The 18,161-nt window shown below is 35.4% G+C and overlaps 1 protein-coding gene across 3 annotated transcripts in view; it reads right to left on the bottom strand.

Annotated features, from left to right (window-relative positions):
- The window catches only part of RPS6KA2 (ribosomal protein S6 kinase A2), a 503,566-nt gene that overhangs the window by 250,733 nt on the left and 234,672 nt on the right, over window positions 1–18,161 (bottom strand). The window contains exon 1 of one of the 3 annotated variants that reach the window (XM_074309347.1): window positions 7,578–8,015. The exons of 1 other annotated variant lie outside the window; for it this stretch is intronic. In XM_074309347.1, the coding sequence (XP_074165448.1) occupies window positions 7,578–7,676 (99 nt within the window). In that variant the 5' untranslated portion in view covers window positions 7,677–8,015. Of the gene's footprint in view, window positions 1–7,577; window positions 8,016–18,161 lie in introns of those variants that run through there. One more of the 3 variants, XM_074309344.1, reaches the window with a different exon arrangement.

Genomic DNA, 18,161 nt, shown 5'->3' with positions numbered 1-18,161 from the left:
TACACACTAATGGACTTGTGTATGCTGACAACTAACTCTAGATAGCTGTGATTATGGGAAACAAGGGCAGATGGATAACTGAAATCCTCAAACAATTTAAAATCATAATTTATTTTAGATACCTGTTTCAACTTCCTTTGCTCAACCTTTCTGAGCCAAAAGTAAATAGCATTGTTGAGTTTTTTTCGATTGCATCTTCCTTATATCATCTATTTTTTGGTGAATTATTAGTGACATGGTCAAAGAGCAAGACCTTCTGGGAGAACTCTATGGCCTTGAGACTCAACCACCTGGATAGTCATTTTCTAGTATATAAAGTAGACTTAATCAATAGTAAACAGATATTTGACCACTTGCTAAGGACACCATGGCTGTAGTAAGTATTCTTAGTACCATTGAACATTCTATCTCTCCACCTCAGTGGAGAATAGATTAAACTGCCAAAAAAATTAAATTTTCATAAATTTTCCTTTTATGTAATAATTAATAAGATGCATTCTACAGCACTATAATAAAGAAGTGGAAATTAGTGCTCCTCATAGCTGGATTTGGTTTCTCAGTTTAAACTCTAGCTCTGTCATCTGCTTTCTTCCTATATGACCTTAGGAGACTTATTTTTTCTGGATCTCACTTTCCTCATCTATAAAATAAGAAACTAGCCCTGTGAATTATCATCCCATTTATCATCCCATTTTACACATGAGGAAACAGCCTCAGAGAAGTTAGCTTCTTCATGACCATAGTTAATACATGTTGGAGACATGTAGAATCAAATGTAGGTTTTCCCAATGCCAAGTTTATCATTCCAACCACTACTCCCACCAAACTTTTCTACTTTTTTTGGGGTGAAAAGGATAATGAATTTCAAGTTAAAGAACCTGAGTTCAAGCACTATCTTTTACTAGTTTTGTGATACTGAGCAGATGCTCAATTCTTTCTGTACCTCAGTTCTCCATCTACAAAATGGTGGGAATAATACTCTATTGTCTTACTGAGTTTGGGTGAGAAAAAAGTGCTTTGTTAGCCTTAAAACTCTAATGGGACAGATTAATCTAAATAATAATTAATATTAAACAGGCACATGAGAATTTATATGTGCATATATTAGTGTAGCCAATTCTGTTTGAGGTATTAATTAAACTAAGTAGTAGATAAGAAAAAATAGATAATCTATAATTTTTCTTCATAAGGGTGAGTTAGGATATGAATTTAAGTGCTGTAACGGTTTGTGGCAACTACCATCCCTAGAGTTAACCGAACTAGAATTATGGAACTACCAAATGAACCCCTGGGATATTAGAGTGATAGATTCAGCTCCTCTATCCTAGTAGTTCTTCAGTCCATCTGGGCTAGAGATGGAGTAAAGGGAAACCATAATAGCAGTCAATCAATCAAAAAGTATTTCAGTACCCAACAGCACTATTCACTGCCTTAAAAAGTACTAGAGGTAGAAAGACAAAAGTGTTGGTGAAGGATATTACAATCTATTAAGGAGAAACAACACTCACAAAATACATACAAAATAATAAGAAACATGAAAATGCCAAGAGGATCAAAAAGGGACTTGAGCTGAACCCTGAAAAATGTTGTGAACTCAGTGATGAGTGAGTTCAGTGCAGGCATAAAATAGCTTATGCAAAGTCAAAGAGGAGAAAGGAGCAAGGTCAGTTTGAATGGATTATAATGTGTATTAAAGGTAGCAATGTGTAATCAGTCATGAAGGTAAGCTGGAGTCAGACTTTGAAGAACATTATATACCACATAAAAGAAACTATTTCATGCTGGAGTCAAATGGGACTACTTGAAGCTTCTTGAGAGGGAGAGTGACACAGCTTTTTTGTATGCAGTTGTTTGCCTGTTGTCTCCTCCATCAGAAAGTGAGCCCTTCAAGATTAGAGATTGCCTTTTGTTCTTCTTTGAATCACTAGTGTTTTAGACAGTTCCTGGCACATAATAAGGCACTTTAACAAATGCTATTTGATTGATTAGAGAAGGGAGAAAGAGAATAGTTAGAATATTATTTCAAAGGTGACAAAAAGCTCCAACTAGAACATTAGCTATGTGAATGAAGAAAAGGGGATAAATGTGAGAGATGCTGTGTAGATAAGTCCTTAGAACTGACTAATATGGGGAGGAGGTGAAGGAGACTGAAGAGTCAAGGACACCTTCCAGATTGGGAAAATGGTGAAAATAATAGTAGTATTCTTGACAGTTAAAAAAAAAAGAACAGTTTTGGGACAGAGGAAATAAAAGGTTCTATTTTTGGAACATTAGTTTGACCTGCCCCAAGGACATCATGTGGAAAACGTTCAATAGATGATAAAATGGAAGCCTAGAAGAGAGGCTAGGGCTAGAATCACAGTTTTGAGAGTCATCTTTAAAGGGGTAGTAAATGAATCTACAGGAGCTGACAAAGGGAAAGAAAAGAGAGAGGTAAACCTTGTATAGATTCCGGGCAGGGCCAAAATATGATGATAATCCATCAGAGAAGCCTTTTAAATAGATATATAAGAGAAGAACCAAGATAAAACAATGGTATGAAAACACAGAGAATGCACCCAGAAGAGAGTAGTCAACAATGTCATATGCCATCATCAGTACATATAAGCACTGAGAAGAAGAAATTGGAGTAGGCAATTTAGAGATCATAAGTAACTTAAAAGAAAAGTTGAGATTGAATCATGACAGGTGATGTCAGGTTTTAAGGAGCATTTTCTTCAAGATTTCAAGGCAGCAGTTCCTTTTAGCCAACGTCCCTTTCAGTTAAATAGATGAAAGCCACAGGAAGAAGAAATTATTCAAGGAATGATGGATGGAAAACTCAGAAAGGAGTTAACATATGGATGACAAATTGTATGTTGCCTCATGGAACAGTCACTGATGAAGAAAAACTGTGTTATTTGAACCAGAACTATTATAATTTCTAAATTTTTAGTAGCAGACTTTAGAAAGTCTCGTCTGAAGTACATGAGGTGATGGTTGGTCCCTATTGTATTTTTTTCTATTGCTTTTAGGCAATAGGATAAAATGATTTTCAACATAGCATTACCGTATTCACAATAACAATTTGATTATACGAGTATACTCTCATGTCTCCAGTTCACTAAGGAGATGTCAACATCAGAAGGTAGTAGTGGTCAAACAAGGTAAAGTAAAACTTAATAATTTACAGTATACTTTCTAGAAATCCATCTTTAGAAAAACACCATGGTAAAAATAAGCAAGGCACAAGCATAATGAGGGAATATAAACCATAGCAAGAACACAAAATGCAACATGATAAGATTTAGGAACTTTTTCTAAGTTCAAATCTTAGCTAAGGAGAGAAGTTGCTTGCTTAGGGTCACAATAGGGGCAAGGAACAGGATTCATATCCTAAGTCTAATGTTCTTTCCACTATAAAATAAACTCTAGTTTCCAGAGTCTTACAAATCCTTATAAATGCCATACAATTTTCCAAAATCCGATTAAATTGAAGAGTTTATTTCATTATGTACCATATAGATGCCTGTCTATAGCTTAATTGATAAGCCAGATAAAGCTACTTATGGTACAAATAGCTTAGGTTTTTTTTTAGTCATCTGCCAGGAATAAGTGTCAGAAAATCTTAGGTTTTTCTGAATTTAAGCCCAATATGCTATCAATATACCTCTACATCACACACACACACACACACACACACACACACACACACACACACACACACACACACCACACACACACACACACATATATATATATATATATATATATATATATAATTTTTCAAAGGAAATTTAAAATACTATTAGTATTTTTAGCATAGCATAAGTGGAATAATTTGGTATTATGGAGCTCAAGTTTTCAAGTTGAGGCTATGTTACAATATTTAACACTCATGGGATTATCTTACTTTAAATGAATTGTGTTTTTTTTCAATATAATTTATAGACATTTGGAAAGTAGATGAAAAATATTCTGTGACAGAAAAATATGTTTATCATTTCAATGTCAAAACTCCTTCAAGTTAGTCAATGGTGTGTGCTTATAAAGAAATGTGGTAAAGTGAAGAGTACTTGAAAGTTGAGTTGTAAGCTTGAATACAAGCTCTGATAGTATCTATGAGACCATAAGAAAATTACTCGAATTCTCTGAATTATAATTTTCTCAGTTATAAAACAGGTATTATAATATATATATATATACTCACCTACCTATTTCACAGTACTGTAGTAAGAAAATGCATCAATGATCTTTCTCATTGATATAGCCACTCTCTTAAATGGTGTTACATGTAATTCATCTAGGATCTCATCCTATGCAATGCTGCTCTCTACCCTCTTATAAATTCTTCTTATAATGTTTACCCTACTATGAGGGGGCCTTTCTCCAAATTTCTTAATGTTACATGGGTAACATAATATGTAGGCTATACATTGGTTATCTTTTCATCTTGCTACAAGATCAGACCACTTTATAAAACTCTCTCTGTCTCTGTCTATCAGTCACTCACACACACACACACACACACACACACACACACACACGTATAATTTGTTCCCCCATGTGGAGATTTGTCTTTGTGGGCTATTATAGGACATCTTCTAAAAAAATAAATATTAGGGAGTAGAATTAAAAATCAGCGTTTTATGCTATGAAAAGGTAATATGAAAATTTCTCTCTCTTAATGTAGCTGTTTTGTGGTATATGTCCAACAGTTGCCTCCTTCCCAACTCCCACTTTTTAAGCAAAGACAAGCTTCTGGCTGCCAAATGCTGTACCACCAGAACTTCATTTAGGAAGGGGTGATCAATAAGATCTGAACTCGGACTTTTGGGAAGAAGCAAGGATCCTAAGATCCCACAAAGTTAGATAAAACCTATAAAAATGAGACAGGACCTAAATTAAAGGCACTATGGGAATCAGGGAAAGGAATTCATTTCCCCTTTTGTCATACTCTTCCCCCTTCACCCCATCATGTCTTGGACAATCTGAGAAAAACAACCCCGATGTTATAGAGGTATTTACATTATTGTTTTTTTGCAAGTTAAAATTTATAAAATTACTTCTGCCCTCAAAGCTGAGAATTGAGGCACTAGGAACCAAATGGAGGCACATTTATTTGAAACCATAGTATTGGGAAAACTAGGACAGGAAGTTAGAGGAATAGTTTGAGTTTTTTTCTTTTTCTTTTTCCTGCCAGAAATGGTATTTCATACTATGCTGTGGTACTCAGGTTTTATGAGACATCAGATTTTGAGGTCAATACAAACTAATATTTTTTGAACCAATTTTGCTATAACAACCAAAAATATTGTTTTATGTGTCTAAGCCAATTACTTTGGTTTACTTCTTGGTCACTGGGGACTTTTTCTCATTTTAGTATACTAAACCAATTCAGGGCAAACACCCATCTGTTTGAGATAATTACTAGATGTTTCGACTTCTAAATTCCAAGCTACTGGCAGGGGGCTCCTGCCTTTTACATTTTTGTTGATTAACGTTCCTTGGGCTGCAATCAGATGTGAATGTGCAGATGTAAAAATGGTGAGGCTTCTTCTCAGAAAATACTACAGTCCCCCTAATCAGTTTGAATATTTATAGGTACTAACATATTTTATGATTTTCACTTTTCAGTAATGGAATAGATTTTGACTGGTCATGCTTTCTAAAAGAAAAAACAAAACAAAACAAAACAACCTTATTATCTGAAAATAGGTCCAAAGATAATATTCAATATAATAAAGGCTGGGGTGGAGTAGAGAAGGGGGAATGCAAAGTTATGATAAGAGCCCTCAACTCTGATAAATTTCAAAAAAAAAATACTGTTTTTTCTGAACTAGGGTTGATGCTTTGGGAGAAAACAAAATTAGTAACATGTTATGCCCACCTTGAAAAAAAAACAATTGATTAAAAAAGAGAACATGTAAATAATAAAAACATACCTGGTGAAAATTTTACTTTTAAATTCTGTTAATTATTTTAATTTTTTTTAATCTTTGTATCCTTCCAATATTTCTATTATAATTTTAAATGTATATTTTTTCTGACCATCAATAGGCCTCCACTTCCCCAAATCCAAGGAATCCCTCTCAGCACCACTCAATCAATGATCTTTATAAATGTGCTTTTCCCTCCCAGAAAACAGGCAAAGTAAGATTCAGCCTAGAAATTTCTACATTTGTTTCAACAATAATACAAAATAAACTTTATAATCAAACAATTCCAAACTCCCTTTAAATCCTAAGCTGAGTTTTCCTTAAAGATCAGAGCCAGCAACTTAAGCAATCCATATTAGGATCCAATATAGAGCCATCAGTGACAAAGGAAACAAAAATGAACAACAACAAAACAACTGATTCAAATGAGGTAACAAATAAAGAATAAACAAAAAAATCCTATTGCACTCCCTGTGTAAAGACCAACGGCAATACCAAAAGAAATCTGTAGGCTATGTCCTCATATCTCTTTCCAGGAGATCTCCTCTTCATTAAAAACATGCCTTACCTTTTTAATATATTGGAAATTTAGCCGAATTGGGTTTAAGGGGTCCAAAAGTTCTTGGATATTACTATGAGCTACTTTAGAATTTTTTGTAATATGACTTTGCAAACATTTAAAACCAGAGAGTGAATGAAGTGAAGGGAGAAGATTTCATTTCAGGATCTACCAGGTTTTAAGGACTATTCTAAATTGACCCAAAGCTGCAGGGGCCTAATGCATCCTATTAAAGGAAAGCTGCCTTTTAAGAATGCTTCAGCCAACTAAGTAGATATGTGTGTGTGTGTGTGTGTGTGTGTGTGTGTGTGTGTGTGTGTGTGTGTGTGTGTTTGGGGGTGGAGTAGGAGCTATTTCTGTACCTATTTAAAATACTCTAATCTTCTATCTAAGAAAACGCTGCTTATGTTCCTTTAAGTTAAATTGCCTTAGTGCGCAACTGAAGGATCAATAATCAACAAGAGTAGAATCATGGGAGATGATGGGAATTTGGACGAGACTACTAGAGGCACACCCTCTACTTCTCTATCACCTTTTTGGGATGCCCCTAAATCTCGTGTGGCATTTCTGGACACACTGCATTCAGCTACACAATAACACGGTGAACATCCAGCTAAATAAATAAGGAAAATGTTTCTTGTTGACAAAATCTCAGCAGCAGCCTCATTTTATTTTCAAATTGAGGAAACTTCAACAGGACAAAGCTGAGTGTTGACTGACAGTCACAGGGGCAGTCCAGTTCAATGAGTCACATCAATAATATTTTGAGCATTGCTGGTTTAGATTTAGGTGAATCAGCCATGGTTTAAAATAAGTTTCCCTAACTCCCAAGCATGAGCCTTTATGCATCAGGGAAACATTAGTAAATTTTACCGGATAGGTTAAAATGGGACTGGCAAAAGACAAGCTGCTCAAGCAATAGCCCAAGAGAGAGAGGCGGCAGAGGCAGCAGCATCAAGGCACGAACGGACATCCCTAACCTCTATAATACAGCCTTCCCCAACTCATCATTCATCCAGCTACTGCAGATACCCCACCACTACCCGAAACATATGTTCCCCCCTGGATACCACCCCGGTCATTTGGGCCATGCGATTTACCTCGAATCTACTTAAACTCGAACTCTTCGAACGGGATTTCTTGCGGAGATACACCGAGAAGAATCTACGCACTGTGAACTTCCTCATGCTCGTTTCCATTGCCCCGTTTGAACTAGCATGCAGGGCCGGGAGCTGCAGTACTGGGGGGAGCTAGTGCATCCCCACCGTCCCTATTGTTAAAATCCATGGAAGAGGCACTGGCAGCCTTCACGGCACGGGCTTTCCATCCACCCCACCCGGGCTGCCCGGGCTAGGTGAACAAAAGGCCGGCTACTCGAGCCATTGCAGATTTCCGGGGGCTGCTCAATCAGGAGAGCACCCCAAGCTTTTACTCTCGATCTCTTTCTTTCCACTGTTTACATTTGAGTGCTGCAAGACTCTCTTTCTCCTCCTCTCCCCTCCCTTCCTTTGCCTTCAGTGCTACTACAACCAATCACCTCGCGTTTCTGCTGCATGTATAATTAACCCAAGCAAATGACAGCTTCCCACTCCCAGGCGCAGAGGATTTCAGATAAATATTACATGTGACCATTGTGTGTGTACCCCTCTTCGGTTCCTTGTGGTCTTCCCCAGTGCTGTTTTTGTTTTTGCTTTGGAAGTTCATTTTTCTTACACACACCCACCCCCACACACCCACACACCTGAAATACAAAACTCAGAGGACCTGACTTTATTCTGTAGAGGACAAAACTTTAATTTTAAATTGCCAAATGTTTTCAAAAGAGATAATACCAAAATGGAGCACAGTGCTCTGAATACAACTAACTTTCCGAATTTGCATTTTCCTTCCTCTTTCCCCGGGGATGTGTGAAATGCTAGTTATCACCATATGCAGGCAGTGGTCATTAAAGTGGCCAGGAAAGTTGTCTTTGGAAACAATTCCCTAAGCTTCTTTTGCAAAGAAGGTATTTTCTTTACTCCTAAGAATGGAACAGATTTTGTAAGCCACTCTGAAGGGCACTGCTCCTAGCCTTGGGATATCCTCCTTTTGCAGCTTGTAAAGAACAAAGACACATCCTGCTTCATGACCCTCACTCCATATACAGAAAATTACCCAAACAGATGACTTATTAATGTCTGAATTGAGCCTACCCTGAGAGAGGAGTGACCTAGGTCCCTAGGGAAGACTTCTCAGAGGCTCCCTGGCAGCATGACTATACATGATCTGCCTTAAAGGGAAACACAAGATTTTTCTAATAGACTTCATCCTAACTATTGAAGGAAATCAGTGATCTCAGTAATCTTCATAACTTATCCATTAATTTGCCCCTGTTCTCCATCCATGAGATAACAATGCATAAAAATATAAAATTAACTTAATTTTTTATATGACTCACAAGAATTATGAGGATTTCTGAGCATTTGATGGATTGATCTAATTTCTTTTCATGGAAAATGAATAATCTAATAAACTCAATAAGAAATTATTAAGTGTTTATTAGATGCCAGGCACCATGATAAGTGTTCTAACTTTGAAGGCAAAAATAACACAGTGTCTGCCTTCAAAGATTGTATATTCTACAAAAGGGAAAAATTACTAAAGGGAAAACAAGATATATACATATAAGTAAATTGTTAAGATTAAGTATCTATATAGTAAATATAGGTAGATATAGATATCTATGATATAGTTAGATATGTAGTAATTTGGGATGGAGAATATTAACAATTGAGAATATCAGAAAAAAATTTAGTAGGAGTTGTCATTTTAAGTGATCCTAAAGAACTGGGTATTCCATCTATTTAAAACAATCTCTTTTTCTCTTATGTACTTAGGATCAAACATTGTAAGATTACTTGCTTTAGATTAGAATTGCTGTGAGATACAGTATATGTAAACTTATGTCATATTCAGGAAACTCTGGGTCTTCATATATCCATATAGCTGATAGGTATCAATAATTTTAATAGGGTCTTATAAAAGAAACAGGGACATAGCTGATCAAAAGGCAATTGTTCATTTTTAGTCTTCATTTCAAAAGTCATCTAATTAAATCAAACATGTATTAAGTACCTAACCCTTGGGAGTGCCAAAGGAGGAGGGGGAAAACAGTCCTTGATTTCAAGAAGTTCATAGTCTAATGGAAGAGACAACAGGTAAATAATTACATACAAATAAAAAGCAGGATTTTAGCTGGGACTTGAAGGAAGCCAGAGAAGCCAGAAGGCAGAGATAAGGAGAGCAAGAATTCCAGGCACTGTGAATATCCATCGAAAATGAACAGCTTGGGGAGATGGAGAGTATTCTAGGCTTGTATCTAAGAAGAAGAACATTCTGGCTTCATAAAACAAAATTAGAAAAGAAAAGTCAAAGGATTATCCCCAATTTTGCTTCATTTTTAGTTCAAGGGAACAAGATTCTTTTAGAACACAGTAACCTCAAATACATACAAAGCATCTCTTATTTTATTTAGGGAGGTGTTACTAGAATTACAGCTGTGTATTTAATTTTTGAAACTCCACAAATAAAACAAATAATTAAAAATTAATAATATAGGCATTATTTCAGGTAATTCACACCCACTACTACAAAAGAAAAAGAAATAGTTAATCATCATTTATGAGTCTCAAAAAGGGAAGGATGAACACAATGACTCTGAAGCTCTTGTCCAATCTTCTAGCACTACAGCTCAAAGTGCAGACTTGAATCAATTTAGCTCTACCAATAAAATTTCCTCATTACCCTAAAAAAAAAGAGCATGTCTATTACTTCAACTATGAAATCATCTCTTATGGCCAATGAGATTACCATATCATCAGAGCCACAGGTTTTTTTTTTTTTTTTTTTTTTATATCAGTTGATATATCTCATAGTATCCTTGTACAGTTAGGGCAGAGCATGCTAAAAACTTCCTGGGAGACATTGAATAGGCAGCCCCATGACTATTGCAATGTCTGTTAAACTGTCATGGAATTCCCAATCCAATCCACTGTTAACTCAGTGCCCTATAACTACTGAATCTTACTGAATGTGACTATTTGGCAATGATTTTTGTGTACTGTCTCTCAGCAACCTTGTGCCATAGCTTACATCCTAGTGACTTCAGCTAAACTACCCCTTTGGCGAGAGGAAAATACTTAAAACTATGTTCCTTGCTTTTTCTAGCTTCAGATATCTCTGTCAAATCATATCCTGCCCCACTATGTATGTCTTTTCTGAGTTTTGTAAATGTCCATAGTTTCAGTGCAATGCCACATACCTGAAAATAATTCAATAGCAGTTGATGATTATGCATAAGGAAGGAGATATGATTTCTAATTAGCCAATTGCACTCAAAACACCTGGTGCTGTCCAAATATTTCTAACCTTATTGAAAATTTCAAGCTTATGAAAGCCTTGTATCACAAAGGAGGATTAGTAAGTTAATTGAACCCATGATAGGCTAATTTACAGCTCAAATTAAATTAGCAATAGTAAACCTCTATATGCTATAAATGGAGAAAACTGATTTCATCTGGGGATTTAAACTTGGAACAGCTGAGTGAAGACTGAAATCACAGAGAAACACACTTAAGTAATCAGGCTGGGCAGAGGACAGCATGAGTAATCTTATCATTCCTCATCTGGTGAGACAGAGTAACCATACTAGTAAGTCCGGCAATAATCTTCCCAAAGAAGAAGGGGAAGTGGTTTCACCAGGAGAACTGTGCACACACACATGTACACAAACTTGAAAGCACCAGTTTCCTTATTCTTTGAAGTTTTAAAAATAGATTTAAATTGCTCTTTACATATGGCCAGGGCTATCCTTGAGCAAAGGTAGTGTGGGTGGTATTCTATATATGATCTCAGGGGTACCCAAAGACTTGTCTGGTCATAATTTTCTCTCCAACTTTCCTGTCTTAATTCCTGAACTTCCCTTTGGAAGTCATCCTAGAGGATGTCTTCTGGATATATATATATATATATATATATATATATATATATATATATATATATATATATATATATATATATATATATATATATATATATATATATATATATATATATATAATGCAGCATTAGCCCAAAAGATATAACAGGGTGTATTTTGAAAGAACATTTGGTTGAGAATTGAGATCATTGTTTCTAGTTCAATTTTTCCTACTAGTAAGCTGTGTGATCTTGTTACATAATGTCTCTGAGTTTTTACTTCACTACCATTATTTGAGTGCAATGTACTTTTTCTTCTCTCCAATCCAGTGTTCCCAAAGCTTCTAAAATATTTTAAATGTTCAAATATATGAAATAACATGGTAGAATACATATTCATAATGCAAAGAATGCATAATAAATGCATGAGATGGTACAAACTAAGTGCTCTTTGAGGATTACTTACAGTTTTGACATTTGATGATTCTTTCTTTTTGAATTAATTGGCTAATAAATTTTATTAGTTAGCAACTTAGTGAGCAGATCCTAGGAGCATTTTTATAGGGGATTAAAAGACAGATCTTCAGGACCCTAAAGAAAGAACCTATGTTGGTAAAAATCTATAATGGTAAAACTGAAAGAAAAAAAGGAAGTGAGAACTGATATTTTGGACCCTTTCACATTTCCATACATCTTATAGGCAGATTTCTTCTAAGGCCAATTCTGTCCAATGACAAAAAGGCAAGATACTATGAATTTGAGGGTTGGATCTAGAGACCATAGTGTCCTAGATTGAGAGTAAGAAAGGACTTTAGAAGTCATCCATTTATATGTCAGATGACAGTTGAAGAAAATGAAGCCCAGAATAGTGAGGTAAATTATAATAGAGTCAGGATTTGAATTCAGGTTCTCTGGTTCCAAATCTGGTCATCTTTCTATTGCATTATCACATTTCCCTCCTCAAATTTTTCCTAGAGTTGCAAATCACTTAAATTAACTGATTTATTTCAGATTCAACTGTCCTAGAAAACACACAAGATTAGCTCTATTCCTAAGCATGGTGCAAAGCCAACACACTTATTAGGACCAGTTTGCCCGTTCTTTTGTCTGATTTGGTCCATGGATGATAATAATTGGCATTAAAATAATATTTCCACAGTACTATTACCAAGTACTTTGCATATACAGTTATTCTCATTGCCAAATATATGAGATAAATATGGTTGAAGAAATTGACCCCCAAAGAGGTTAAACAACCTGTCCATCATCACATGGACAGTAGATACTTAAGACAATGTTTAAACAATTCTCTCTATGATCTAAAGCCATTGTCTTTCCCCCACATTTATAAGATTGTAGGATTTAGAGTTGTAAGTGACCTCATAGACAATCTAATTCAAGTGCCTCATTTTAATTGGTGAAGAATTGACAATTAGAGAATCTAAGTTACTAGCCCAAAGTTCCTCAGATAGTCAATGATAGAACTGTGATTCAAATCTAGGTCTTTTGATTCCAGATCCCAATATACTATGTGTTACACAACATGACCTCTTGACTGAAAGAAAACATTTACAAAATGATAACAATTATGGTATATGAATGTGATGGAATATTATTGTTTTATAAGAAATGATGAGTGGGCTGATTTCAGAAAAACCTGGAAAGACTTACATGAATTGATACTGAGTGAAGTGAACAGAATCAAGAGAACATCGTATACAATAACAAGATTATGTGACAATCAACTGTGATAAACTTGGATCTTCTCAGCAATGTGGTTATTCAAGGAAATTCTAATAGACTTGGGATGGAAAATACCATTTGCAGCCAGAGCGAGAAGTATGGAGATTAAATGTGGATCAAAGTATAAAATTTTCACTTTTTTGTTTGTTTCTTTTGTTTTTCCCTTTTAATCTGATTTTTCTTGTACATGACAAACATGAAAATATATTTAAAAGAATTGCACATATTTAACCTCTATCAGATTGCTTGCTTGTTGGGGAATGCAGAGGGAAGGGAGGGAAGGAGAAAAACCTGGAACACAAAATTCTTACAAAAATGTGGCCATCTAATCTAATCTATATCTGAAAAGATATCTACACTATTCTAAATCCATCAAAGAGGCATCCAATCTCTGTTTAAGAGGAAGGGGAAATGAATTACCTCTTGAGACAGCTCATTTCATGTTCAGATAGCACTAATTGCTTAGGAAGTTTTTCCTGACACCAAACAAATTTGCAGCTTCATAGATTCTACACATTGGTCTGCCTTCTAGGGACAAATGGAAAAAGGCAATCCCTCTTTCACATGAAAATTTTTGAAATAATTGAAGACAAATTTAATCCCCTTCCCCTCTAGTCTCTCTTCTCTAGGTTAAGCATTTTTAGTTCTTTCAATGGATCCTCACATGGCATAAACTCAAGGTTCTTGTCCTTTCTTTTTTATTTTGTTCTCAAAACTCTCCAGCTTTATCAGTATCTTTCCCAAACTATGGTAAATGGAGTTGAACAGAGTACTCTAGATGTGATATGATGAGGGCAGAGGTTAGAGGAACTAGCATCATCTTAATTCTGGTACCTATGTCTTTCTTCATTTAGTCCAAGATCATATCAACTTTTTTGCTCCCATATTACATTATTGACTCATACCTAGCTCAGACAATATAAGATCCCTCAATCTCTTTCAGAGAAATTGCTGTTTATCAACATTTCCTCCATACTGCACTTTAAAAGTTCATTTTAGAGCTTATGTGTAAATTTTAAATTCATTATTGGAAAATTTTATTTTATTTTTCAATAATTAATCTGTCACAATCTTTTGGGAATCTGATGCTATCATCTATTTTAGTTGACTCAACTTTGAATCATCTCTCTACAAATTTGTTAAAGGTGCCTTCTCCAGGAAGGTTTGTAGTACATTTTTGATAGCTCTCTTTTGTTACTTGGCACCTATACACACAAGAAGGTACAGACCTTATTGCTAAATGAAAAGATTTTCTGTCCCAGAAATTGACAAAAATAGAGAAATTGATGAAATTATAATATGAAAATAAAAAGTAGAACAAGATAGACAAACAGTGAAAAGTAATGTGGTAAACACTTGTGGATTTCCATTTCTCTGAATCCCAGGGACATCTCTAACCTTCAACATCATATAAGTACAAATATACTCACCCTCTTCAAGTACAGATGCTTGAAAAGGAGTAAAAGAAGGCTAGAGATTTACTGAGCTTGGGAAGAAAGGCACATAGTTACTCTGAAAGGGAAAGGCTTCCTGAAATAGATAAATTAAAAAGAGCAAAGATAGAAGATAAAGAGGGCGAATTAATGAGGAGTGTCAGTTAGATCCAGAGGTACAGGAAAGAGAAAGCTGCTGATGGATAAAGGTATCAAGAGGAAGATGAACACAAAGAAATGGAATGATAAGAATGGAGAGTCAATGTCCAAGTAATGGATTAAAAGAAAAGGAAAAAAGAAGAGTGTTACAGACATAAAAGGGAAAGAACTCAAGGAACTAGTAGCACAGAGGTGGTAAAAGAGTTAAGTACACAGAGAGGCATGAGATATGTGTCCTCTGACACTAGTATAAGAACAGAAACTGAAGAGAATTGTACTCACAGCCATGACACTCAATAAGGATATATTAGCACTATGAAAGCTGAACACAAGAATGGTTTGTGCCTCGAGAGAGTACAGAGAAAAGGACTTAAGGAAGCTTTTATACTTTCCCTGTGTTCTATAGGCATAGAAAAGGCTAAGAAAAGTGACCTTAGCTGACATAAGGTTTTTTTAAAATGGTAGGGAAGGAAAAGGGAAGCAAAGAGAGCAGTGATCAGATATATTTCCTTCCAGAAATGTCCTAGCCATATCTGATAGCTACAGTTTCAGTCTTTGACTACTATAGGAATATCAGATAAATGTGGCTCTTGGGGGCAGGGTACAGAAATACTTGGGAAGCTTTCAAAGAGCTACAGGATTCCTTGTCTCTCTTTTAAGGATTTAAGGATAAATAACCTTAAATAATACCTTTAAAAAAAAGAATTGCCACACTCAAGGATTCAAGTTGATAGCTTGTCTTGCTACACAAGTTACTCAGCAACTTTCCTTTAGAAGACTCATCAATAATGGAGATAAAAACAATTTTCTTTCAAGTTATTTTAATAACCCAATGATAGACTTTATAGTCAAAAGCTTGATGTAATTGTAATTGTAGAGTTCATATAATTTCTTTTAGAGTAAGATCACAAGAAAAATTAGCAAATGATAAGCAATAGGAAGGTATCTTTGGATTCAAAGGTCAAATAGAATCAGTCAGCTTTCTCATGGATCTTAACAGGTGATTCAATTTCCAGATATCCCACAGGGAACATCCGGAATACTGACAGCCCTTGGCCAATTCCCAATGCTCCTTATGTGTAGGAGCTACAGATGAACAGAATCACAAGATGTGAGAGTTGCACAGGATCTCAGTGGATATCTGGTGAACCTATATACAAAAGGAATCCTGTTGTAACATAGTCAACACATCTTTTTAAAGACCTATTACTCTCTTCTTTTCCTTCTAAAGTATTTTTTTCAAATGTTTATGACTTTGAACATGAAGTGACCAAGAGAAATACAATTAGCCAGCCTAAATGATAGGCTTAGAGTCAGGAAGACCTGAGTTTAACTATCTAGCTCACAGACAGCTGGATGAACCTGGGAAAGTCACTTAATATCAGTTTACCTCGGAGTCAACTAGGTGGCTCAGTGGATAAAACATGGACTTTTAGTCTAGTGGACTCAAATTCAAATATTGGCCTCAGACACTCACTAGCAGTATGACTTTAGACAAATCACTTGATCTCCAATTCACTAGAGAAGGAAATGGCAAACCACTCCAGTATCTTTACAAAGAAACCCCATACTAAGTCAAGGAGAGTTGGATGGACTAAATAACTCCCCCTGTTTGCCAGTGGCCTTAATCGTAAAATAAACAGCTACAAAAAGCCCTGAAAATTCATTCCATAAATCAGTTTCTTTGAGGATGATCACATTAAGAAGGCCCTCTAGTGTTTGGGGAGTTAATATAATCAGCACAAAGCTGTCCACTAGCAGAAGCATCTGGATGCTTTTGCTATGAACACAAGAATCCCTTCTAATTTACTGTGCACAGAATATCTGCCATGACAATAGTAAACACATATTTTTTATCTACAGATAGCATAAAAATGATCTGGTTTAGCTAAGACTCATGCTAGGCTCTCCATGGAGTTGGGCTTTTTCCCCACTGCTTTTCAACTGTTAGTGAGCTGATTCTGTTCATATTCTTCAGTTATCTGTTCTTTGGCTACCTTCCTATAATGCCTTGGTGCTCTGCCCTTCAGTTCTCATCTCTTGATTAGTAAGAATTCATTACATCTAGCTAGCCCCAGACTCAGCATGCTATTCTCCAATCATTTTCCTGCTCAATACTGGCTCATATACTTTCACTCTTCTCCTTTCTTATCTGAGCTCCGGGAATTGTGATCACATCAACATTAGCATTCTGGGAGAGGCCATGCCAAACAATTGTACTGTGACTTCTCTCACCATTCCTGTGATTTTCCATAGCAAAACACCCTTCTCTGGCCACTACTTCCCAAATATATCTTTTATTTTTTTCTCTATCAGAATAAAAGGTCCTTAAAGGCAATGACTAAATTTTTTTTCTATTTATATATACAACACTTAGCACAGTTCTGGAATCTAATAACTGCTTAATAAAATGCTATTTTATTCATTCATTTGTCATAATACATTATTAGGATTATTGGACAAATATACTTAATGCATTATGATAAGGGCAGTATGCTTATTTAATGCTATTAAAGAACTCATATATTATGACTTGAATTAAAACACCATAACTAATCAATGTCATTGAGAAAATAAATACAGGAAACAAAGGAAAAAAAGATTCTATTCAAGTTTATCATGAAAGTCAGGTTGGCAAAGTGGATTAGAGTTATTAGCTTTGGAATCAGGAAGAATTGTGTACAAGCTGGATCTCTGAACTGACACAAACTAACTTATCAAGGTCCTGTGTTCCAGGCAACTCACTTGGATTATAAAGTAGAGGAGTTTCTCATTCTTATTGGTAGAAGTTGTTTCTATAATAAGATTAAAATATCAACAAAATCCCCTCTAATGTCTCCCCACAAGATGCATCAATGCAACAAGTATCTGAGATTTTGTTAAGGTGAGAACTTCACTCATCAATACAAATTCCAAATCTTTTATAACTTAGTAAACAAAATGTAGAATGTTCCAGAGACTTGGAAAAACTGGGTAAGGAAGAGCAATAATAGTAGCAGTAGTAGTAGTAGTAGTAGTAGTAGTAGTAGTAGTAGTAGTAGTAGTAGTAGTAGTAGTAGTAGTAGTAGTAGTAGTAGTAGTAATAGTAATGGCTGGCATTTACATAGGAATTTACAAATATCTTAGCTTAACAATACCCAAGAGGTAGATGCTCTCATATCCATTTTACAGATTAGGAAACTGAGGCAGATAAAGTGAAATGACTTCCCAGGGTCACATAGCTAATTTGCATCTGAAATTGTATTTCAACTCAGATCTTTCTGACTACAAATCCAGCAATCTTTCTTTCTACTGGGCCATCTAGCTAAATCTTCAGAGGTAGAATTCAAGGATATAGGGAGACAAAATAAAACCCACTTTAGGGCAAAGATTCTAGGATATGAAATATTTTTA

This window comes from Sminthopsis crassicaudata, chromosome 4 (assembly GCF_048593235.1).
Source record: "Sminthopsis crassicaudata isolate SCR6 chromosome 4, ASM4859323v1, whole genome shotgun sequence".
NCBI lineage: Eukaryota > Metazoa > Chordata > Mammalia > Dasyuromorphia > Dasyuridae > Sminthopsis > Sminthopsis crassicaudata.
The sequence above is the reverse complement of the archived record's forward strand: the minus strand, read 5'-3'. Positions and strand labels throughout refer to the sequence as shown.